The sequence below is a fragment of the Mustelus asterias genome, unplaced genomic scaffold, assembly GCF_964213995.1.
Source record: "Mustelus asterias unplaced genomic scaffold, sMusAst1.hap1.1 HAP1_SCAFFOLD_1658, whole genome shotgun sequence".
Lineage (NCBI taxonomy): Eukaryota > Metazoa > Chordata > Chondrichthyes > Carcharhiniformes > Triakidae > Mustelus > Mustelus asterias.
The window spans coordinates 1-24370 of NW_027591603.1; the positions used below are offsets into that span (position 1 = coordinate 1).

Sequence of the window (24370 nt, forward strand, 5' to 3'; positions counted from 1 at the left end):
CCCCCCTTGCACTGGGTGCCCCCCCCCCCCTGGCACTGGGTGCACCCCCCCTTGCACTGGGTGCACCCCCCCCTTGCACTGGGTGCACCCCCCCCTTGCACTGGGTGCACCCCCCCCTTGCACTGGGTGCACCCCCCCCTTGCACTGGGTGCACCCCCCCCTTGCACTGGGTGCAACCCCCCCTTGCACTGGGTGCACCCCCCCCCTTGCACTGGGTGCACCCCCCCCCCCCTTGCACTGGGTGCACCCCCCCCCCCTTGCACTGGGTGCACCCCCCCCCCTTGCACTGGGTGCACCCCCCCCCCTTGCACTGGGTGCACCCCCCCCCCTTGCACTGGGTGCACCCCCCCCCCTTGCACTGGGTGCACCCCCCCCTTGCACTGGGTGCACCCCCCCTTGCACTGGGTGCACCCCCCCCCCCCGCACTGGGTACCCCCCCCCCCGCACTGGGTACCCCCCCCCCGCACTGGGTACCCCCCCCCCCCGCACTGGGTACCCCCCCCCCCCCCCGCACTGGGTACCCCCCCCCCCCGCACTGGGTACCCCCCCCCCCCCCGCACTGGGTACCCCCCCCCCGCACTGGGTCCCCCCCCCGCACTGGGTACCCCCCCGCCGCCCCGCACTGGGTACCCCCCCCCCCCCGCACTGGGTACCCCCCCCCCCGCACTGGGTACCCCCCCCCCCGCACTGGGTACCCCCCCCCCCCCCCCCGCACTGGGTACCCCCCCCCCCCCCGCACTGGGTACCCCCCCCCCCCCCCCCGCACTGGGTACCCCCCCCCCCCCGCACTGGGTACCCCCCCCCCCCCCCCCGCACTGGGTACCCCCCCCCCCGCACTGGGTACCCCCCCCCCCGCACTGGGTACCCCCCCCCCCCCGCACTGGGTACCCCCCCCCCCCCCCGCACTGGGTACCCCCCCCCCCCGCACTGGGTACCCCCCCCCCCCGCACTGGGTACCCCCCCTGGCCCCCGCACTGGGTACCCCCCCCCCGCACTGGGTACCCCCCCCCCCCCGCACTGGGTACCCCCCCCCCCCATGGGTACCCCCCCGCACTGGGTACCCCCCTACACTGGGTACCCCCCCACCCTGCCCGCACTGGGTACCCCCCCGCCCGCACTGGGTACCCCCCTCCCCTGCCCGCACTGGGTACCCCCCTCCCCTGCCCGCACTGGATACCCCCCTCCCCCGCCCGCACTGAGTACCCCCCTCCACGCCCGCACTGGGTACCCCCCCTCCCGCACTAGGTACCCCCCCTCCCCCGCCCGCACTGGGTACGCCCCCAGGATACCTCCCTTCCCTCCTCCTCCAGGTACCCCTTCTTCTTCCCCCCCCCCCCCCCCCCCCCACAACCCAAGTAATGCAACCTCCGCCAAACCCTGACCTGGATAACGCAACCCCCTTTGAACCCATGTAATGAAGGTTTTAGCTGGTGTGAATAGGGAGCTTTATTGTCTCTCAGAAATCTGGCATTGAATGTTTTAAACCTTGTTTCTCTGCCATGGCTCACGCCTGATGTGTGGAGCCGAGGGCGGTACCAAGGTGAATGGTCATGGTGTGGGAGAGTAAAATAGTTTCATTGGGAACTAAGGTCTCAAACGAAAAGGCTGCAGTTCAGCTGATGGGTAACTGCAGAAATGTTACAAAGAAAAATAGAAGATAGGAGGAGGCCATTTGGCCATTCGAGCCTGTTCTGCCATTCATCACGATCATGGCTGATCAATAGCCTTACCCTGCTTTCTCCCCGTAACCTTTGATCCCATTCGCCCCAAGTGCTAAAGCCAGCCGGCTCTTGAATACATTCAATGTTTTGGCATCAACTACTTCCTGTCGTAATTAATTCCATAGGCTCACCAGTCTGGGTGAAGAAATATCTCCTCATCTCCATTCTAAATGCCCCGAATCCTCAGACTGTGACCCTTGGTTCTGGACACTCCCACCATCGGGAACATCCTCCCTGCATCTACCCTGTCTAGACCTGTTGGAATTTTATAAGTCTCTATGAGATTTCCCCCCTCATTCATCTGAACTCCAGCGAAAACAATCCTAACCAAGTCAATCTCTCCTCGTACATCAATCCTGCCATCCCCAGAATCAGCCTGATAAATGTATTGATAACACAATAGCCTTGCAAGTATGACAGTGGTATACTGCCCTTCATGTTGATTTTTTGTTTCCTATTCACAATTAGACCATGAAGCGAGTGCGTACAGAACAGATTCAGACTGCAGTGGCTCACTACCTCCGAAGAAGACAATATGTAGACTCTGACGGGGCCATGAAGCAAGGACCCAAGTTTTCGCAGACCGCGGAGGAAATGGCAACTAACTTAACAGGTATATATATCAAAGACCAATTCCAGCAATGATGTGAATCATTGTATCTTACTTTGTGGACTAGGTATCAGTATCTCACAGAATGAAGCTCCTTGTTATGCTTATGGGGTGATATGAAGTAAATAAAATGGGGAAAGACCTGTGTGGAGCACGGACTGAATGGATGGGTAGAATAACCTGTCCCTCTGCTGTGAACTCTGTGTGTGATGTTATGGGGAGGCGCTGGCCCAGTGGTATTATCGCTAGACTGTAAATCCAGAACCTCAGCTAATGTTCTGGGGACCCGGGTTCGAATCCCGCCTCGGCAGATGGTGGAATTTGAACTCGCATCTGGAATTAAGAATTCACTGAAGCAATGCCGATGAAACCATTGCCGAGTGTCGGAAAAACCCATCTGGTTCACTAATGTCCCTTTAGAGAAGGAAATCTTCTTTCCTTCCCTGGTCTGGCCTACATGTGACTCCAGAGCCACAGCAATGTGGTTGACTCTCAACTGCCCTTGGGCAACTAGGGATGGGCAATAAATGCTGACCAGCCAGCGACGCCCATGTCCCAGGAACGAATTAAAAAAAAACTTTCCTTTGCTGTGAACCTTAACCCATTCTTGGCCATGAGACCCATTTCTTGCTCCTTCAACCTTATTCCCATTAAACTGTTGACCACACGATGGCCCTTTTTATTTTCCAGTTATTTTTTTCTTTTTTGTGGCATGTTGGCAAGGCCAGAATTTGTTGCCTTTTTTAATTGCCCTTGAACTGAATAGCTTGCTGGGTCATTTCAGAGGACAGTTAAGAGTTCACCACGTTATTGGGGTCAGGAGTCACTTGTAGGTCAGACCGGGTAAGGATGGCCGATTCCCTTAGTGAACCAAATGGACTTCCACAACAATTGGTGACAGTTGTCATGATCACCAGTAATGAACCTAGCTTTATAATTCCAGATTTATTAATTGAATTTAAATTCCACCAGCTCCTGTGGTGGGATTTGAACCTGTGTCCCCAGAGCATTAGCCTGATCCTCTGCATTACCAGTCCAGTGACATTACTGCTGCACCATGTTTCACAGCTGATATTATGAATGGTGTTCTCTCATTTGGTTCTTTGTTCCCCTCCTACAAATCTACCATCATCATCTCATTCCGCAAAAAACCCCAACCTCTTTGGCCTTGGAATACCTCCCCCCATCCCCATTGTTGCTTCTGGTGTCCCCCAGGGATCAATGAATATATCCTTTGTTCCCTCCCATTTTTGATCTACATACTGCGCACTGGCAAATCTGAAAGCATGGTGGCATTTTCCACGTGTGTTGACAATACCCGCCTTTGCTCCAGCTCTGAAATTGCACCCCTTCACTATCTCTGATTGTCAGAATGCTTGTCTGGCAGGTACTGGATGATCAGAAATTGCCCCTCAACTAAACATTGGGATGACCAAAGTAATTCAAACACCCTCACCCTGCCTCTGTCCCTCTCCTTGGCAACTGTTGAGACTAAAGCAGTCTGTTCGCAATCTCGGTGCCACATTTGATCCAAGGACAAGTTTCTAATCATGTTTCTGCACCAATTACTAAGACGCCCTACTTCCATCTCCACATCAGCTCATCTGCTGCAGCAACCCTCAATCATTTCCCAGTCTATATTAGAATCATAGAATCCACGGTGCAGCAGGAGGCCATTTGACGCATTGAACCTGCACCGACAACAATCCCACCCAGGTCCCATCCCCGTAACCCCACATATTTACTCTCCTAATCTCCGTGACACTTAAGGGGCAATTTGTTATGGCCAATCATCCTAACCTGCACATCTTTGGAGTGTGGGAGGAAACCGGAGCACTCGGAGGAAACCCAGGCAGTCATGGGGAGAACGTGCAAACTCCACACAGACAGTGACCCGAGGCTGGGCATTGAACCCGGGTCCCTGGCACTGTGAGGCAGCAGTGCTAACCACTGTGCCACCGTGCTGCCCTGCACCCTCTCCTTTCCTTTTTCCCTATGTACTCGATGAACAGTATGCTTTGTCTGTAGAGTGCGCAAGAAACAATACTCATCACTGTATCCCATTGCATGACAATAAATCAAATCAATCATGACTCTTCCAGTGCACTACTGGTTGACCATGCATGTTCTACCTTCCATAACATGAGCTTATCCAAAGCTCTGCTGTCTGTATTCAAACTTACACCGTATCCCATTTTTCCAATAGTTTGTGCTCACTAACCTCTGTTGACTCCTGATTAAACAAGTCCTTAATTTTAAAATTTTCCTCCTTGTTTTCAGATCCCTCTGTGGCCCCACCACACCCTTTCTACCACCCCCTCCAGCCCGATAACCTTCTGCAATCTCTGCACTCGTCCAGTTCTGTCCTCCTGAGCAAGCTGATTTTGATCCCCTTTTTGCAGCCGTGTCTTCAGCTGCCAAGACTTTAAAGCTCTGAAATTGCCCTCCAAGACCTCCCTGACTATCTTCCGCTCTTTCCCCCTTAAAATTCTGTGACTTTGACTAAGCTTTTGGCTATTTGCCCTAATATCTGGTTCAGTGTTGAATTTTGTTTGCTAATTTTTCAGTGGATCGTTTTACTACATTAGTGGTATTGTATAAATAACACTTGGTGCTATATTTATAATCCCAATTTCTTCCACATTCACTCCATCATTGACGGCATGCATAAAAAGAGATTGGAACCAGTTTTACGATTAAAAAAAGTTACAAAATTTAAACACCAAGTCTCAGTTAGGAATGTCACAATGGGTTTTATGCAAATTCCTGTTTGGATTCTGGCAAAACAACTCCTTGTGGTCATAGAATCAGTTCTGGTTGCCACACTACCAGAAGGACGTGGAGGCTTTAGAGAGGGTGCAGAGGAGGTTTACCAAGATGTTGCCTGGTATGGAAGGGCTTAGTTATGAGGAGAGATTGGGTAAACTGGGGTTGTTCTCCCTGGAAAGATGGAGGATGAGGGGTGACCTAATGGGAGGTGTATAAAATTATGAAAGGCATAGATAGGGTGAACGGTGGGAAGCTTTTCCCCAGGTGGGTGGTGATGTTCACGAGGGGTCATAGGTTCAAGGTGAGGGGGGGGGAGGTTTAACACTGATATCAGAAGGACGTATTTTAGACAGAGGGTGGTGGGGGCCTGGAATGCGCTGCCAGGCAAGATGGTGGAGGCGGACACACTGGGAACGTTTAAGACTTATCTAGACAGCTATATGAATGGAGTGGGAATGGAGGGATACAAAAGAATGGTCTAGTTTGGACCAGGGAGCGGCGTGGGCTTGGAGGGCCGAAGGGCCTGTTCCTGTGCTGTATTGTTCTTTAATAGAGTTCATAGAATCCCTGCGGTGCAGAAGGAGGCCATTCAGCCCATCGAATATGCACTGATTCTCTGACAGAGTATCTTGCCCAGGCCCTCCACCTTGCCCCATCCTTGTAACCCCACACATTTACCATGGCTAATCCGTCTAACCGTACACATCTTGGGACACTAAGGCATAATTTAGCATGGCCAATCCATCTAACCTGCATATCGTGGGAGGAAACCCACGCAGATACGAGGAGAATGTGCAAACTCCACTCAGACAGTGACCCGAGGCCAGAATTGAACCCGGATCCCTGGCGCTGTGAGGCAGCAGTGCTAACCACTGTGCTGTCCTACCAAATTGCAGCCCTCTGACCTTAGCAGTAGAGTGGGTAGCTACTTAATCACTTTCTCTTCAGAATTGGGGCTAAGCAGCTATATAGAAGCAGCTATAGTGAGTGTTAGTTCACAAAGGTGTAGTGGCTAAAAATAAAATATGTGGGATGAGGAGTTTTTTGAAATGTTAATTAACTCGTGATATGCAACTTGGGATAATTATCCACACAGTTGTAATTGGGCAATCAGAACTCCCAGGGGAATGAGCATAAGAATTCTTAGTTTTTAAAATACTGAATTTGATGTAATGTTTCTATTTAAAAAGGCATGATTTATATTGGAAACGGGGTTGATTTGAGGAGGTCTGTTTGATTGTAAAGTGATCTATAGTCCTGAAGTAATTGAGCAAATGAGTTGATGTTAACACCAAGAGATGCCAGATGATATAAATTGCAATAAGATAAAAGCAAAATACTGCAAAATAATATATATTGCAAGGTGGTGTTACTTTGAGTCCTGTGATTATCCGTACATAACACACACCATTGTAAACTGAGGAAGTGGGCTCAACCCACTGGGCTATATAAGCAAGGATTTATTGCAGACAAAGGTTTTAATAGACTTGAATGAGATAATATGTGAAAGGGCACGTTGCATTTGAGATGTAGCTTGCCTGTCTCTGTTGGAGATCGTTTCAATCTACCCCATTCTTGTGGATTAGAATCCCTACAGTGCAGAAGGAGGCTATTTGGCCCATCCAGTCTGTACCCACTCTCTGATAGAATATTTTACCCAGACCCTATCCCGAAACCCTCACATAATTATCCCACTAATTCCCCTAACCTATACATCGTGGGGCATTTAAGGGACAATCTACCTAACCTGCGCATGTTTGGAATATGGGAGGAAACTGGAGAGACTGAGTAGACTGGGGCTGTACTCCATTGGAATTCAGAAGAATGAGGGGAGATCTTATAGAAACATAAAAGATTATGAAGGGAATAGATAAGATAGAAGCAGGGAAGTTGTTTCCACTGGCGGGTGAAACTAGAACTAGGGTCAAAATAAGGGGAGCAGATTTAAGACTGAGTTGAGGAGGAACTTCTTCACACAAAGGGTTGTGAATCTGTGGAATTCCCTGCCTAGTGAAGCAGTTGAGGCTACCTCATTGAATGCTTTTGAGGCAAGGATAGATAAATTTTTGAACAGTAAAGGAATTAAGGGTTATGGTGAGCGGGCGGGTAAGTGGAGCTGAGTCCACGAAAAGATCAGCCTTGATCTTATTGATTGGCAGAGCAGGCTCGAGGGGCCAGATGGTCTACTCCTGCTCCTAGTTCTTGCGTTCTTATGAAACCCACGCAGACACTAGGTGAACGTGCAAACTCCGCACAGACAGTCACCCGAGGCTGGAATCAAACCCAGGCCCCTGGTGCTGTGAGGCAGCAGTACTAACCACTGTGCCACCCGTCGGAAGTCTCTTTGCCACCCGTACCCATGTCCCGTGTTATGAGCAAAAGTCACAGTAAGATGTACGCAGGTGCTAAAAATGGCTGTGGGGTAGCACTAATTAGAAAGTAGCAAAAAAAGGATTTTGGTGCATTTGATGAGATGTGTATGTTGCTTCTCTGTATGGCCCCCAGCAGGGTGTGATAGCCCAATGATTATGGTGCTGGACTAGCAACCCAGAAGTCACGAGTCCAAATTGTACCATGGCAATTTAATTCTGTTAATCTAGTAATTTGTGCATTTAGTGCAGCAAATGATCAGGGTGGCCTAATGCTGTTTGGGGAAGTGACCCTGCCAGTCCCATACAATGTGGTTGAATCTTAATGGAGAAGTTTGGATGGGTAATACAGCTTTGCACTCGTCTCCCTTATTCCAGGAACAAGTGATTAATGGTACTGGACCAGCAACCCACAGGCATGAGGTTCAAGTTGTATTACGACATTTAAAATGCTCTTGGGCAAGCGGAATGTTGGACCATGGCAAGTAAGATGTCAGGTTGCTCGAATATGTCCAAGGAACATTCAGCCGCTTTCAGTATTGCACTGTATGCGTTCTGTTCTGCCAAATCTCCATATTGATGTTCTCGGGGCAACTGGGCGCACACGGGGTGTGTGCAGCCTTTGTATATGTGTAGTTAGTGCCAGGTTCTTCAGCTTTCAGTCCAGAACCAGGAAGGGTGGAATGGGGTAGGGATTAGCAAGAATCTGTGCAAATAATAAACTTTTGAAAGTGCTGCCTCAACTATCTGCTGGTGTTCTGAGACCGTTTCCATCATGTGCAGTCTGAAACTGCCATTCGTGCAGCACTCTTCTCAATCCAACCACCAGCTTACACAGTCTGTGTCAAACCAGTTGAATAAAGGGGTATCACATATCAACTGGAGTGTCGTACAATAGTGACGTGTGCATGTGTGAGATTTGTATATTAAATATTTTATTTGCATATATATGCAATAGCATGCTGTTTGTCGCAAAATATTCCCTGTTGATGACTGGAATTAAGCTTTGGAAAAATTGCAACTCGGGTCTGTAAGGAATTGCCTTTGCCACTCCTTAATCAAACTGGTTCCAGTTAATTGCAATGTCATCTGTGTACCAGCTGAATTGGTCTTGTCCCTTTTATAAGTGACCCCAGCTTGTCAATCGGTTTATTTAAAACAATTCATCCAAATACACACCTGAAATACATTATAATTTCACAATAATGAATTACAAACCAGAATACATTACAGTTTCACAATAATAAATTGTAGAACGACAAACCAATATAACACAATTTCAGCAGTGAATATCCCATCCTTAATACAACAGCACAATCTGTCACAGCACAATAACAATAGCAAATATGCCTTATTTTATACAGTAGCAATCAACTCTCATTCTAAATAAGAATGGAGTCCATTGTAAATCATTAACTTTCTGGGGTTTCGCCTCCCAGGGCTAAGACATTTCCATGGTTAAGCCTTCCAGGGTTACAAACAGAAGCATGATAATAAACCAAATGATCTCAGCTTGTCAATGCATCTATTTTCAAATGGGAAATTTGCCATATTTGCTTTTACCCGTATGTGCCAAGTCCTTGATGCTGACCGCATCCATTTTATATTTCCAAAAACAGTTCAGGCAGAATCTGGTTCTCCCAATGTGGTGTCTGCAGCTCCTTGTCAAGCGGATCCTAATCAATATGAAATACAGTTTGCACGGCTGAAAATCTTCCTCTTCGGTAAGTTTGGACAGAAGCAGGCACGTGTTTAAAGTGTTTTTATTTATTAGTGTCACAAATAAGCTTACGCATTAAGACCACAATGAAGTTACTGTGAAAATCCCCTAGTCGCTACACTCCGGCGCCTGTTTGGGTGTGTGTAGTTTGTGTAAAACTGTCCATGCGTTGAGTTAGTGTGTCTCACTCTCTGCTTGGTACCCTTTCTGAAATGGATAGATCACATTAAAAAGCTAAATGTGTGCATGTGTCAGTCAATGTTTTACCTGAAAGATAGTATTATTTGAAGTTTGTCCTCTTGTCTTCAAGATTAGTCAAATAGCTACTGAGCAGTGCTCGAATCAAAAGGAAGGTATTCAACAGGTACCACTGACTTAATGGTACTGTCATACATGTTTAAATTTTACCACCCAAGTTCAGAACACAGACTTGGGAGATATTGGTAATTTAGTAATCCAGGGGCCTGGATTCATGATCCAGAGACAATTGAAATCCCACCACTCCAATTGGGAAATTCAATTCATTAAATAACTCTGGAATAAACGGTAGCATCATTAATGGATGACCATAAAACTACCAGATCATTGTAAGTGTCCATAGAACCCCTACAGTACAGAAGGAGGCCATTCGGCCCATCAAATCTGTACCGACCACAATCCCACCCAGGGTCCTATTTCCGTACATGATGAGGAGATGCCGGTGTTGGACTGGGGTGGGCACAGTAAGAAGTTTCACAACACCAGGTTAAAGTCCAACAGGTTTATTTGGTAGCACGAGCTTTCGGAGCACTGCCCCTTCATCAGGTGAATGGAGGATTGGGTTCACAAACGGCATATATAGACACAGACTCAATTACAAGATAAAGGTTGGAATGCGAGTCTTAACAGGTAATCAAGTCCCCCCTGACCCTTTTCCCCATAGCCCTGCAATTTGTTTCCCCTTCAGGTGCTTACCCAGTTCCCTTTTTGGAAGCCACAATTGAATTTGCCTTCATGCCACCCTCGGGCTGTTCAATCCAGATCCTAACTACTCGCTGTTTAAAACACTTTTTTTTCCTTTGGTCTTTGAGCCATTCACCTTAAATCAGTGCGCTCTGGTACTTGCCCTTCCACAACGGGAACAGCTGCACCCTTTATACTGTGTCTACACTCCTAATGATCTTGATCACTTGTATCAATAATCTCCTCTCACCACCTCCTTGCTCAGGAGAACAATCCCCGCTTCCTGAGTCTGTCCACATAACTGAAGATCCTCATCCCTGGAACCATTCTCTCAAACATTTACTGCACCCTCTCTAAAGCCTTCACATCCAGATGAGGCCAAACCAGTGTTTTATCAAGGTTCCATTTCCTAGCTTTTGTACTCTCTGACTCTCTTTGTAAAACCTGGGATTCTAACTACTTTTTCAACCTGTCCTGACATGTGCACATATACCCCCAGGTCTCTCTGTTCCTTCAACCCCTTTAGAATTCTACCCTTTGTTTCACGTTACCTCTTCTCATTCTTCCTACCAAAATGCCTCACTTTGCACTTCTCTGCATTAAATTACATTCGCCATGTGGGCGGCACGGTAGCACAGTGGTTAGCACTGCTGCTTCACAGCTCCAGGGACCTGGGTTCGATTCCCGGCTTGGGTCACTGTCTGTGTGGAGTTTGCACATTCTCCTCGTGTCTGCGTGGGTTTCCTCCGGGTGCTCCGGTTTCCTCCCACCGTCCAAAGATGTGCCGGTTAGGTTGATTGGCCATGCTAAAATTGCCCCTTAGTGTCCTGGGATGCGTAGATTAGAGGGATTAGCGGGTAAAATATGTAGGGATATGGGGGTAGGGCCTGGGTGGGATTGTGGTCGGTGCAGACTCGATGGGCCGAATGGCCTCTTTCTGTACTGTAGGGTTTCTATGATTTCTATGTGTCTGCCCATTCCACCAGCCTGCCTGTCTGTTTTGAAGCCCATCGCTCCCCTCCTCACAATTCGCAATGCTTCCAAGTTTTGTGTCCTCCGCAAATTTCAAAATTGTGCCCTTTGTACCCAAGTCGTAAGTCATTAATGTAGTCTAAGAAAAGCAATGGCCCTAGTACCAACCCCTGGGGAGCACCATTGTATATCTTCCTCATTCTGAAAAACAACCATCCAGTTACCAGCTATCTTTTCCTGTCACTTAGCCAACTACCTATCTGTGCTGCCACTGCCCCTTATGCTGAACGAACTTCAACTTTCCTGGCAAGCCTAATATGTGGCTATTATCAAATGCCACTTGGTAGCCCGTGTACACCACATCAATTGCGTTGCCCTCATCAGCCCTCTCTGTTACTCCCAGACAAATCAGTTTGTTAACCACAAGTTGCCTTTAACATATCCGTGCTGGCTTTCCTTAATCCAGTCTTGTTCAAGTGACTGTTAATTTGGTCCCAGGTTATTGTTTCTAACAGCTTTCCCATCATTAGAGTTAAACTGATTGGCCTGTCGTTACTGGGTTTATCCTTGCACCCTTATTTTTGAATGCCTATCTATTTTATAAAAGACTTTTGTTTCCCCTTTTATGTTGACTGCCAGTCTCTTCTCACACTCTGCCCCCCTCTCATTTCTATTTTCATTTCCCCGCTGAACTTTTTACATTCAGCCTGGTTAACAAGCTGATATCTGTCATACATATTTTTTTGTCTCCTTTGTCACACAGGGAGCTTTGGTTTCCCTACCTTTGATAACTTGAGGATAAGGGTTTCCGGACTGATGTGAGGAGAAATTTCTTCAACCAGAGAGTGGCGAATGTGTGGAATTCACTACCACAGAATGTAGTTGAGGCCAAAACATTGTGTGATTTCAGGAAGAAATTAGATATAGCTCTTGGGGCTAAAGGGATCAAGGGATATTGGGACGGAGTGAAGGGCCGAATGGCCTACTCCTGCTTCTAGTTTCTACGTTTCTCCCTTGTGGGAATATACCCCCGTGTACTTCTCTCCAGCTCCGTGTTCATCTGCTCGATACTCCCGATTCGGTCTTTCCTTGTGCACGGTGCCAGCAGTAATTCAGAGATTACTGCCTTTGAATATTAGGGAAAAATAAAGTTTGAGTTCTAACCGCTATCTCATTTCTGGTTCCAGAAACTGAATCGAAGTACAGCCAAGAAGTGAAACAATTGCTCTACCCTTTATTCATCTACCTCCACCTCGACATGGTGCACAGTGGTTTGAAGAGTGCAGCAGACAGCTTCTACAGCCGCTTCCACGGGATGTTCCTACAAAATACAGATCAGAAGGACATCATGGAACAGCTGCGGACTACTCTGAACAGCCAGGACATTTATACAAACTCTAAGCTCCGTAGCCTGATAGAAAACAAATATGTTCTCAGCCTTACTGAAGAAAGCTACAACTATCTCCTCCGCTACCTCCAGAGTGACAACAATAGTGCTTTGTGCAAGGTTCTCGCCTCTCGGGTTCAGCTGGACGTGCAGTGTTCACCGCAGACGGGCTATCAGCTGTACAATGTTGGCACGCTATCTCGCAGCGAGGGGGTGGGCATGGAGCCCTCCGAGCTGCCCTCTACCGTGCTGCAGAATGAAGCTGCGCTGGACATGTTGCAGGACACTATAAAACGGGTAAAAGATGGACCCCCCTCTCTCACGACCATTTGTTTCTACGCTTTCTATAACACAGAGAAGTTACTCAACACTGCGGAAATTTCACCGGACAACAAGCTGCTGAGTGCTGGTTTCGACAACTCTTGCATCAAACTCTGGAGCTTGAGGTCGAAGAAGCTCAAGTTCGGACCGCAGCAGGTGGATGTCTCGCGGGTCAACCTCGCCTGTGATATCCTGGATGATGAGGTAAGGAAGGTCTTTGTGCTCCCTGGGTTTTGTGATGACGGGCTAAATCTGGAGCTCCCTCCCTAACAGCACGGTGGCTGTACCTACACCTCAGGGACTGCAGCAGTTCAAAAAAGTTTAACGTTCATTTATTAGTGTCACAACTAGGTTTACAGTAACACTGCATTGAAACTCCTGAAATCCCCTATTCACCACACTCCGGCACCTGTTCGGGTACACTGAGGGAGAAGTTAGCATGGCCAATGCACCTAACCAGCATGTCTTTCGGACTGTGGGAGGAAACCCACACAGACACGGGGAGAACGTGCAAACTCCGCACAGCCAGTGACCCAAGCCTGGAATCGAACCCGGGTCCCTGGAGCTGAGCGGCAGCAGGGCTGCCCACTGTGCCTCTGGGCTGCCCACTGTAGCTCACCACCACCTTCTCGAGGGGAATTAGGAATGGACAATAAATGCTGGCCTAGCCAACAATGCCCACATCCCTTGAATAATTTTTAAAAATCTAGCAGCCAGTATAAAGTTAGACGCGAGGCTTGTTGTTTAATATTTGATCACTGGTAAGAGATCCCGAGAACTCGAAGTTTCATTGGGTTCTGGAAGTTGCCCTTTAAATTCCCATTCGTATTCCCACAGCAGGATGGCGGAACAACCATCTTATTGTGCCGTTAATAGGATACGTAGAATCTACAGTGCAGAAGGAGGCCCATTCGGCCCATTGAGCCTGCATCGACCACAATCCCACCCAGGCCCTCTCCTCATAACCCCACGTATTTACCCTAGCTAATCCCCCTGACACTAAGGGAAAATTTAGCATAGCCAATGCGCGTAACCCGCACATCTTTGGAGTGGGAGGACACCGGAGCACCCGGAGGAAACCCACGCGGACACGGGGAGAACATGCAGACTCGACCCACAAGTCACCTAAGGCTGAAATCAAACCCGGGTCCCTGGCGCGGTGAGGCCACAGTGCTAAGCACTGTGCTACTGTGCCGTCCTTTGTGTGGGACTCGTAGGACTCTTGCACGCAGGTGAGATGTTTCTAAGAATAACCATTCCATTTACTCGAGATCAGTGAAGAAATGTTTTCAGAAAGATTTAATCTTGATTACAGCTGAACTTGAGGCTCCAAGTGAGTTGATGCAGCCAGTAGCACAGCTGGCTCTGTGCTGACATCTTCCAATGGTTTCTTGTAAATCTAATCACTTTACCTTAATTGTTAATTGAATTAACTATTGCTAAATTTAAAGTTTAAAAAGTTTATTTATTAGTCACAAGTCGGCTTACATTAGCAATGAAGTTACTGTGAAAATCGCTGAGTTGCCACACTCTGGCGCCTGTTCGGGTACACCGAGGGGGTATTTAGCATGGCCAATGCACCTAACCAGCACGTCTTTTGGATTGTGGGAGGAAACTGGAGCACCCGGAGGAAACCCACGCAAACACAGGGAGAAGGTGCAGACTCTGCACAGACAGCGACCCGAGCTGGGAATTGAACCTGGGTCCGTGGCGCTGCGTGGCAGCAGTCCTAACCACTGTGTCACCGTGCCGCCCAGTACAGTTGAGAAATGAGAAGTACGGTTCCTGTGTTGTAATGGAGGCAGGGCACGGCTGGTGAATCCACTTGGTGTGCATTCCTTAACGTTACAGATTGGAGCTCGAGGCTCCACTTTGCTCCTAGCTCAATGACTTGGATAGCAGCAGGTTGTGACATAGTGGATAGAACGTGATAGAAGCAGGTTTTTCTTTGTATAGACAAAAGTGAATCTGCCATGATGGAAAATGGGCTCCTCTTGTCTTTGTGCTGTCCGTCCTCTCTCAGTTTTGCTTATTTTTTCTCCTCTGTGCCTTTTGCTGGTTCTTTCTGTATCTGTTCTTTTTGGGTGATGTGTGGGGAAATACTGCAAGTGCAGCCGCTCAGATTTGCCAATGACAGCTATGGGAAGAATACAGCTCGCAGGATGTGGCGCTCTCCCTTTTTACAAGTTATTAGTTTAGGTAAGTTAGAGCAGGACCGGACACTGTCTCTGAACAATTAACAGGTCTTTATTTTTAAACTGGTGACAACCTTATTAAAACAATTAACAATCTGAATAAACTCCCCAATAGAATGCTGTCTGGATAATATAAGACTCATTGATAGGATGCAAGACTGGGCGGAGAAGTGGCAGATGGAGTTCAACCCAGATAAGTGTGAGGTGGTTCATTTTGGCAGGTCAAATAGGATGGCGGACTATAATATTAATGGTAGGACTCTTGGCAGTGTGAAAGATCGGAAGGATCTTGGGGTCCGAGTTCATAGGACGCTCAAAGCAGCTGTGCAGGTTGAGGCTGTGGTTAAGAAGGCGTATGGTGTATTGGCCTTCATCAATCGAGGAATTGAGTTTAGGAGTCGTGAGATAATGTTGCAGCTACATAGGATCCTGGTCAGACCCCACTTGGAGTACTCTGCTCAGTTCTGGTCGCCTCATTACAGGAAGGATGTGGAAGCCATAGAAAGGGTGCAGAGGAGATTTACAAGGATGTTGCCTGGGTTGAGGAGCATGCCTTATGAGGATAGGTTGAGTGAGCTTGGCCCTTTCTCCTCGGAGAGACGAAGGATGAGAGGTGACCTGATAGAGGTGTAAAAGATGTTGATAAGCATAGATTGAGTGGACAGTCAGAGGCTTTTTCCTCGGGCTGAAATGGTTGCCACAAGAGGACACAGGTTTAAGCTGCTGGGGAGTAGGTACAGAGGAGATGTCAGGGGTAAGTTTTTCACTCAGAGGGTGGTGGGTGCGTGGAATGGGCTGCCAGCAACGGTGGTGGAGACGGATTCGATAGGGTCTTTTAAGAGACGTTTAGATAAGTACGTGGAACTTAGTCAGATAGAGGGTTATAGGTAAGCCTAGTAATCGCTACGGTAGGGACATGTTCAGCACAACTTCGTGGGCTGAAGGGCCTGTATTGTGCTGTAGTTTTTCTGTTTTTATGTTTCTAAGACTCATGAATGAAACAAAGACTTATAAATTCCAGTCATTCTCAAAAGGATATGTAGGCAACCAGGCACTTGTTAGAAGTCTGAAGGTCTTTGCTGTTCAGGTCTGACACATCTTCCGAGTTGACCTATTTTTCGACTGTACGTGGTAAGTTTTATGAAGACATACATTAAACTGCAGGATTCTATATGAGAGACTCGCCTCTCCTTCTGACTAAAGAAGTGGCAAGGTTACTCTAACCGTTATTTCCCTTTGTCTGGGTTTAAGTACCTAGAATTACCTCACAGTATTCCTGCAATTTGAGGCTGTCAACAACACTTCAAATTTGAATTCAATTGGCTCGGTGTCTTTTGAGTGCTTGCTTTAAACTCATTGGTCCAAATCAAAAGCCTGTTTTGCAATGCTGGAACTCTGGCTGCTAGGTTTTTCCCAGTAAGGAGTCTAACAACACCAGGTTAAAGTCCAACAGGTTTATTGGGTGGCGTTTGCTACCAAATAAACCTGTTGGACTTTAACCTGGTGTTGTGAGACTTCTTACTGTGTTTACCCCAGTCCAACGCCGGCATCTCCACATCATGCTAGGTTTTTGACAGTGTTGCAAAATTGGCTTCTGCAGCCTGCTTTCTTCAATTTAAAAATCCAAGCACAAAAACATATGCTTTTTAAAGAGGCAATGCGATATGACCTCTTTTTCTGGTTTCAGCATTTTTTTTTCAATATTTACATTTGTCAAACACCACATTTTTATCCTTGCAAATGCAACTTCGTAACACTCTGAAACTCAGAAGATTGTTTGGTTCAAGGTCTATTCCAGGGACTTGAGAAATCTATGCTGACGGGCCAGTACACACTGAGGGAGTCCTGCACTGTCGGAATTGCTGTCTTTTGATAAGTTGTTGACTTAGTCTTTGGGATGAATGTAAAAGATCCTTTGGCACTATTTCAGAGAGGAGCAGGGCCGTTATCCCCGGCGTCCTGATGATTTATCCCTCAATCTCCAACGCTAAAGCAGATAATCACGTTGTTTATGGGGCCTTGCTGTGCACAACTGGCTGTCCCAGTTTCTGCAGTACAGCAGTGTTTACAAACTTAAAAGTGCTTTGGGTTGTCCTGAGTTCATGAAAGGTCTAAATAACCTAAAATTAAATTTCCGCATAAGAGAGAATGCAGTGATCCCAGCGATAGCTTGTGTCGTGCAGCACGTGACTTAGCAGCAGCTGGCAGTGAAATATGTTCTTTGTTCATTGACACTGCAGCTCAATTTTCATCCAAACATTCTATACACACAGTGAATAGAGTAATTTCAAGTTGTTGAGGCAGCCTTTGGTAATAATGGCTTTAAAACATCTATTTCACTTGTTATTGAAGATTAAAGCTCCCTATGTTCGTCCAAGATTATTATTAAAGCAGACACATCCGTTATTGGGGAGGCGATTTCCCCAGTGGTGTAATCACTAGACTATTCACCCAGAAACTCAGCTAATGTTTTGGGGACCCGGGTTTGAATCCCGCCACGGCAGATGGTGGAAATCGAATACAATAAAAAAAATCTGGAATTAAGAATCTACTGATGAAATCATTGTTGGAAAAAACCCATCTGGTTCACTCATGTCCTTTAGGGAAGGAAATCTGCTGTCCTCACCTGGTCTGGCCTACATGTGACTTCAGAGTCACAGCAATGTGGTTGACTCTCAACTGTCCTCGGGCAACTAGGAATGGGCAATAAATGCTGGCCCAGCCAGCGATGCCCATGTCCCATGAATGAATTATTCCTGCTTTAGGGTCGCCTGCGTACACTCGCTGGTCCTAATGTCCTCGGGAATATAAACCTGGAGAATCTTGTACATAGTGATGGGGAAGAGGGGTTGAGCTACAGCACTGAAATGTGGGGATTCTCTGCTGGGTGAGGATACTTTCTGCTCCATATTCAGGCAGGGTCAATTTTTGCCTGTGGAATGTAAAGGTGAAAAGAAAATTGGAATGGGAGAGATGAAGGATAAATGGAGTCAGTATTGGTGAAAGGGTTGCTGATAAGAGAGACGGGTTGCTGAAGTTTTCCGCCCGTACTCATCAGGACAAATGCAAGAATATCAAATTTCAAATGATTGCAACAATTTGTACTGCAGGAGAACGGGGTGCTGATTGGCTGGCAAGTCGACTCAAATTGGCTGAGGCCATGCCGTGGAGAGAGCAACAGGGAACTATAGGATCCTCAACCTGAACATCCCTTTAACTTCAGGGCGGCACAGTGGTTAGTACTGCTGCCTCACAACACCAGAGTTTGATTCCTGGCTTGGGTCACTGTTTGAGCGGTGTCTGCACATTCTCCCCGTGTCTGCATGGGTTTCCTCCAGGTGCTCTGGTTTCCTCCCACAGTCCGAAAGACGTGCTGGTTAGCTGCATTGGCCATGCCAAATTCTCCCTCAGTGTACCCGAACAGGCGCCAGAGTGTGGCAACGGCGGGATTTTCACAGTAACTTCATTGCAGTGTTAATGTAAGCCTACTTGTGACTAATAAATTTTAACTAAACACACTGCCCTCCGTACATTGGACTGTTCTTGCTTTCTAGAATGGGGAAATGGAGAGTGAGTGATTTTGTGCCAAAATCTTTCACCCTACCATTGGCTTCTAGGCCTTCAAACTCTCGGATTCTCTTCCTGAACTGCTCCTTCCAGCAAAACATGACCTTTTTGACCAAGCTTTGGATCATCTGTCCTAATGTCTGTTTTTTGTCTGACCGTGCTCCTGTGAGGTACTTTGGAGCAATTTACTGTGTCCTGTATAAAAAGCAAGTGCTGCTTGAGGCGGTCCCGTCAGACACCGAGACAAATCAATCAGGGACCTCTTTTTATTCATTCACGGAACGTGGGCGCCGGTGACAAGGCAGCATTTAATATCCATCCCACCGTATCCTGGAGAAGGTGATGATAAGTCACTGCCATCAACCGCTGCAATCCGTGTGGTGTGTGTACATTCACACTTTAGGGCATTCCGGGATTTTTGATCCAATGACTATGTATTTCCAAGTCAGGATGGTGGAAGATTTAAGAGGGAAACTTGGTGATGCATTTCCCAAGGTACGTATTCCCTTTTGAAGAAGCCTTTGCCAGTTGTTGCATTGTATCTGCTGGATGGTATCATAGAATCCTACAGTGCAGGAGGCCATTCGGCCCATCAAGTCTGTACCAACTGCAATCCCTCCCAGGCCCTATTCCCATAACTCTCCACGCAATTACCCTAGCTAACACCACCCTACCTGACACTAAGGGGCAATTTAGCCTGGCCAATCCACCTAACCTGCACATCTTTGGAGTGTGGGAGGAAACCGGAGCACCCGGAGGAAACCCACGCAGACACGGGGAGAAAGCGCAAACTCCACACAGACAGTCACCCAAGCCAGGAATCGAACTCTGGTCCCTGGCGCTGTGAGGCAGCAGTGCTAACTGCAGAGTGGGGGGCCACACTGCTGCCTCTCAGCGTCAGGGACTGGGGTTCGATTCCAACCTTGGGTGACTGTCTGTGTGGAGTTTGCACATTCTCCCCGTGTCTGCGTGGGATTCCTCCAGATGCTCTGGTTTCTTCCCACAGTCCAAAGATGTGCAGGTTAGGTGGATTAGCCATGCTAAATTGTCCCTTCGATGTGTAGCTGAGGGGGGGATTTGTGGAATAAATATGTGCGGTTACAGGGGTAGGGCCTGGGTAAGATGCTCTCTCGAAGAGTTGATGCAGACTTGATGGGCTGAATGGCCTCCTTCTGCACTGTAGGGATTCTATTCAATGAAAATGTCACTGTTATACTTTAGGATCAGAGAGAGGTTGGTGAAGAGTTCCTGCCCCTCGAGTTGACCCTGTTTTCCTGTTATTGACTATAAACTGCGCTCCACAGCTGGAGAACCTAGGTTTTACTGCTCTGTAGTTGGGACTTTCTGCGGCTCTCTGCTTTTTGGCTGCACCAGCTGCATGTCCAGGTGTTTAGCCCCTGACACAGGGCAGCATTGTCACAAGCCCAATGTTCGAGACTGGCTTGATGCTGTTTTCCAGGCCTACAAACATTAGTTTTCACAAATGTATACCACAAATGTCCTAAGCTGTCTAAGGACAGCTTAGAGAAGGAAAGACATCTTGCTGTCCTCTGGCTTTTGCTCTCTTGCCCATTGGAAGCTGATTTAGAAAAACCATTTGTGCAGAGATACCATGTCTCATGTTCTGAATTCACAGTTGATGGACAGGAATAGCAGAAGCAAAGGACAGTATAAATGTGTCTCACTTTGCCATTGCACTCCCGAGACCACACACACTGAGAGGTGTAGATCTTCCTACCTACTCCTGTTAATTTCTGCATTTTTTTCCCCCCTAATGCAGGTGGAAGATGATGTGGGCAGTGAAATGAAAATCCTACGAGGGCACTGTGGGCCTGTATACGGTACCAAATTCCTCTCCGATAATTCGGGACTCCTGTCATGTTCGGAGGACACAACAGTCCGTTACTGGGACCTGTGCAGTTTCAAGAACACTGGTTTGTATCAAGGTCATGCTTATCCAGTCTGGGACATCGACATTAGTCCCTTGAGCCTGTACTTTGTGAGCGGATCACACGATCGGACAGCAAGACTTTGGGCACTTGACAGGACATACCCGCTGCGCATTTATGCAGGCCACTTGGCAGATGTGGACTGCGTCAAATTCCACCCAAACTCTAATTACATAGCCACAGGCTCAATAGATAAAACTGTGCGACTCTGGAGCACACAGCAAGGGAATACTGTCCGTCTCTTCACAGGGCATCGCGGACCTGTGTTGGCATTGGCTTTCTCTCCGAATGGGAAGTACTTGGCTTCAGCGGGTGAAGATCAGCGACTGAAGCTATGGGACCTTGCATCGGGTACTTTGTTCAAAGAATTGAGAGGGCATTCTGACAATATAACGAATCTTGCGTTCAGCCCGGATAGCAGTTTGATAGTTTCTGCATCTGTTGATAATTCCGTTCGCGTCTGGGATATTCGTAACACTTACTCTAACTCGTTGGTAGATGGATCTTCCAGTGAACTGGTGGGCGTCTATATGGGACAGACCAGCAACCTTTTGAGTGTGCAGTTCATGGCCTGTAATCTGGTGTTGGTTACTGGGGTTGCACAAGAGAAAAAAGAACAATAAGCATAAAAGAACAATTCCTGCTATTTAATTCGAAGCTCCTCGCAAAGTAAGCCATCAATAGGCCCCGGGCGTATCATGAATGTACCTTACTGGCTTGCTTTGGGGAGACACATCGTGAGTGTACCTTAACAGGCTGGCTTTGAATATATCGCGTTGCAGCCAAACACACACCACCTGTTGCACAATCTTCCCAATATATAGACAGGAAAGAGTGATTCCATGATGCACACTGGCACCGGTATTGGTGGTTCCCATGCCAACCCTGTGCCGGGTGTCTGCGTCACTCAGTTTGCAGCCCTCTGCCAATCCACTGGGCACAGGAGTTCCGGCTGCCCCACAGTTTGAGGTTAAGATGTATGCTGGCATCACTGTATTGCTATGACATTCGGAACGTGAATTGGACATAGTCTCCTAATTGACTGCCAATTGTCCATCTGTCTGATGAATTACGCCACTCGTACACAATCAGCCAGAAGGTGACTGGAGCGTTCCTGCTGGAATTTATTTCGTTTGGTCTTGTGTTCAGAACAAAACAAAATCCCGGTTGAAATTTGAGCCCCTTCGTTACACTAGCCCAGATCTTCAATTCTGCGATTTTATTTCTCTGGAAAATACCCTTGCAAGGCAGATGTTGGTTGTGTTTAATCTGTGAAGTGGTGTATTTGAAACGATGAAAGGTGTTTGAGATTTTACACAAGGCTGTGGGCCTTTGGAAAACAAAATGAACCTTCAGCTTTGTCCCCAGAAAAGCATTCAGTATCCATTTTTGTTAAACTGCGTATTAAACTCTGTTTTGCACAGTGAGGCATGAGTTCAGTTGCTGCTTTCCAAATACAGTCCGTAGTTTCTGAATACAATGTCAGTTGCTGGTTATGATCTTTTACCAGTGATAGAGATGCTGTTGTGTTTGGAAGAAATCTCTCAGTTTAATTGTAACATCGAGACAAAGATATATATTTGCTTCCCTCTCCTATAGTTTTGACATGGGGAAAGAACTCGAGTAGAATCTTTTAATAAAGCAAAGTTAGAGGGTGGGAAATAATTAGGCATGATATACAAATGTGAGGTGGCACAGTGGTTGGCACTGCTGCCTCACAACGCCAGGGACCTGGATTCAATTCTGGCCTCAGGAATCTGTGTGGAATTTGCAGATTCTCCCCGTGTCTGCGTGGGTTTCCTCTGGGTGCTCACCCGGTTTCCTCCCACAGTCCAAAGATGTGCGGGTTAGGTGGATTGGCCATGCTAAATTGACCCTAGTGTCAGGGGCAATAGCAGGGGTAAATATGTGGGGTTACGGGAATAGGGCCCGGGTGGGATTGTGGTCAGTGCAGACTCGATGGGCCGAATGGCCTCCTTCTGCACTGTAGAGATTCTATGATTGAGTACATACAGTCCAGGTCTTGCTGCATCTTGTCAAGGACTACCTCTGTCTGAGAAGCTGAAAGATATTCAACGAATCCCCAACTTTTAATGAAGCAGCTGAAAATGTCTGGGCCAATGACACTGCCCTAATCAACTCCTGCAACGAGGGTGAGATTATTGACCTCCAACAACCACCTTCCTTTCCGCCAGGTATTATTCCAATCAGTGGAGAGATTCTATATAATTCAGTCTCTCCTCCTCCCGCTGCCCACCTTTCTCCTCTCTCTCTCTTCTCTCTCCTCCTCCTCCTCTCCCCCCCCCCCCTTACTATTTCATTCCCGTTATAAATTCCCGAGTCGATAATTAATTTTTTTTTATTTGTGGGGCATGGACGTTGCTGACTGGCCTGCAGTTATTGCAACACCAGGTTAAAGTCCAACAGGCTTATTAGGCAGCACAAGCTCTCGGAGCCTCGCTCCTTCCTCAGGTGAGTGAGGAGTTGTGTGAGTTCAGGTCAGCACAACTCCTCACTCACCTGAGGGAGGAGCGAGATTCAGAGAGCTTGTGCTGCCAAATAAATCTGTTGGACTTCAACCTGGCGTTGAGAGATTTCTTACGGTGCCCACCCCAGTCCAACGCCGGCATCTCCACATCACAGCATTTATTGCCCATCCCTAGTTGCCCTTGGAGGGCAGTTGAGAGTCAACCACACTGCTGTGGCTCTGGAGTCGTATGTAGGCAGGACCAGGTAAGGATGGTAGATTTCCTTCCCTAAAGGACTTTTGTGAACCAGATGGGTTTTTCCAACAATCGACTCATGGTCATCAATAGATTCATAATTCCAGATTTTTTTTTGTTGAATTCAAATTCCACCATCTGCTGTGGCGGGATTGGAACCTGGGTCCCCAGAACATTAGTTGAGTTTCTGGATTAATAGTCTAGCGATAATACCACTGAGCCACAGCCTCCCCACAAAGGCGAAATCCAGGTAGGGTGGGATTGCAACCTGCTGCTTGTGGTGGTGCTGCAGTGCTGCCACTTAGAGGTTGGTGCTAATCACAACCGTGTAAGTTTATTGGGGAGATGTTAGTGTGGTGGTAATGTCACTGGGCTAGTAATCCAGACACCTAGCCACTCCGTTGAGGATTAGCACCTAATGCTGGCCTTGTCCGTGATGGACACATCCCATGAAAGAATTTTTATTTTAATAAAGCTTGCATTATATTAAGAACATTGGGTTTTAGGATGGGTAAAGTTGGAAGTTTTATTTATATACTAAAGGTCTCAGAATCGTGTCATGGAAGTAATGTTGCTGTGCAGTCTCTTAAATAGTTTAACAAACTCACCACTGAGTGGTCTTAACTTCTCATGAATGGGTAGTGTATGTATTACATTGCATATTCCAGCATTAATATTGCAGACCATGGTTTAATTCAAACACATTTCATTTAAATTATTAATTTACACAAAACAAAACTTAAGTTCTGTTTTAATTAAGTTGCTGACAGTTTTTTTGTGGAAAAAAAGACCTTTTTTTTGAGCAATCCCATGGAGTGGAATTAACCTGTTCGCACTGCATCTGCTGTTGGGGTTGAAAGGACCCATTTCCAGCAGGCTAAAACAACAGATTTGTCGTTCGGGAGAATGCCAGGCTGAAAGCTATATAAAAACAGTACAAGAAAGGCAGGCTGGGCGGCACGGGGGCACAGGGGTTAGCACTGCTGCCTCACAGCACCAGGGACCCGGGTTGGATTCCCAGCTTGGGTCACTGTCTGCGTGGAGTCTGCTCATTCTCCCCATGTCTGTGTGGGTTTCCTCCAGGAGCTCCGGTTTCCTCCCACAGTCCGAAAGATGTGCTGGTTA

At 47.5% G+C, this 24370-nt stretch overlaps 1 protein-coding gene across 3 annotated transcripts in view; it reads left to right on the forward strand.

The window, feature by feature from the left end:
- Nucleotides 1–2189: 2189 nt before the first annotated feature.
- Nucleotides 2190–24370, forward strand: part of taf5l (TAF5-like RNA polymerase II, p300/CBP-associated factor (PCAF)-associated factor) — a 30316-nt gene continuing 8135 nt past the window's right edge. Inside the window, exons 1-5 of one of the 3 annotated variants that reach the window (XM_078206613.1) lie at nucleotides 2190–2334; nucleotides 4612–4921; nucleotides 9089–9193; nucleotides 12291–13015; nucleotides 20354–21949. In XM_078206613.1, the coding sequence (XP_078062739.1) occupies nucleotides 12362–13015; nucleotides 20354–21145 (1446 nt within the window). In that variant the 5' untranslated portion in view covers nucleotides 2190–2334; nucleotides 4612–4921; nucleotides 9089–9193; nucleotides 12291–12361 and the 3' untranslated portion in view covers nucleotides 21146–21949. Of the gene's footprint in view, nucleotides 2335–4611; nucleotides 4922–9088; nucleotides 9194–12290; nucleotides 13016–20353; nucleotides 21950–24370 lie in introns of those variants that run through there. The other 2 variants (XM_078206612.1, XM_078206615.1) reach the window with 2 other exon arrangements.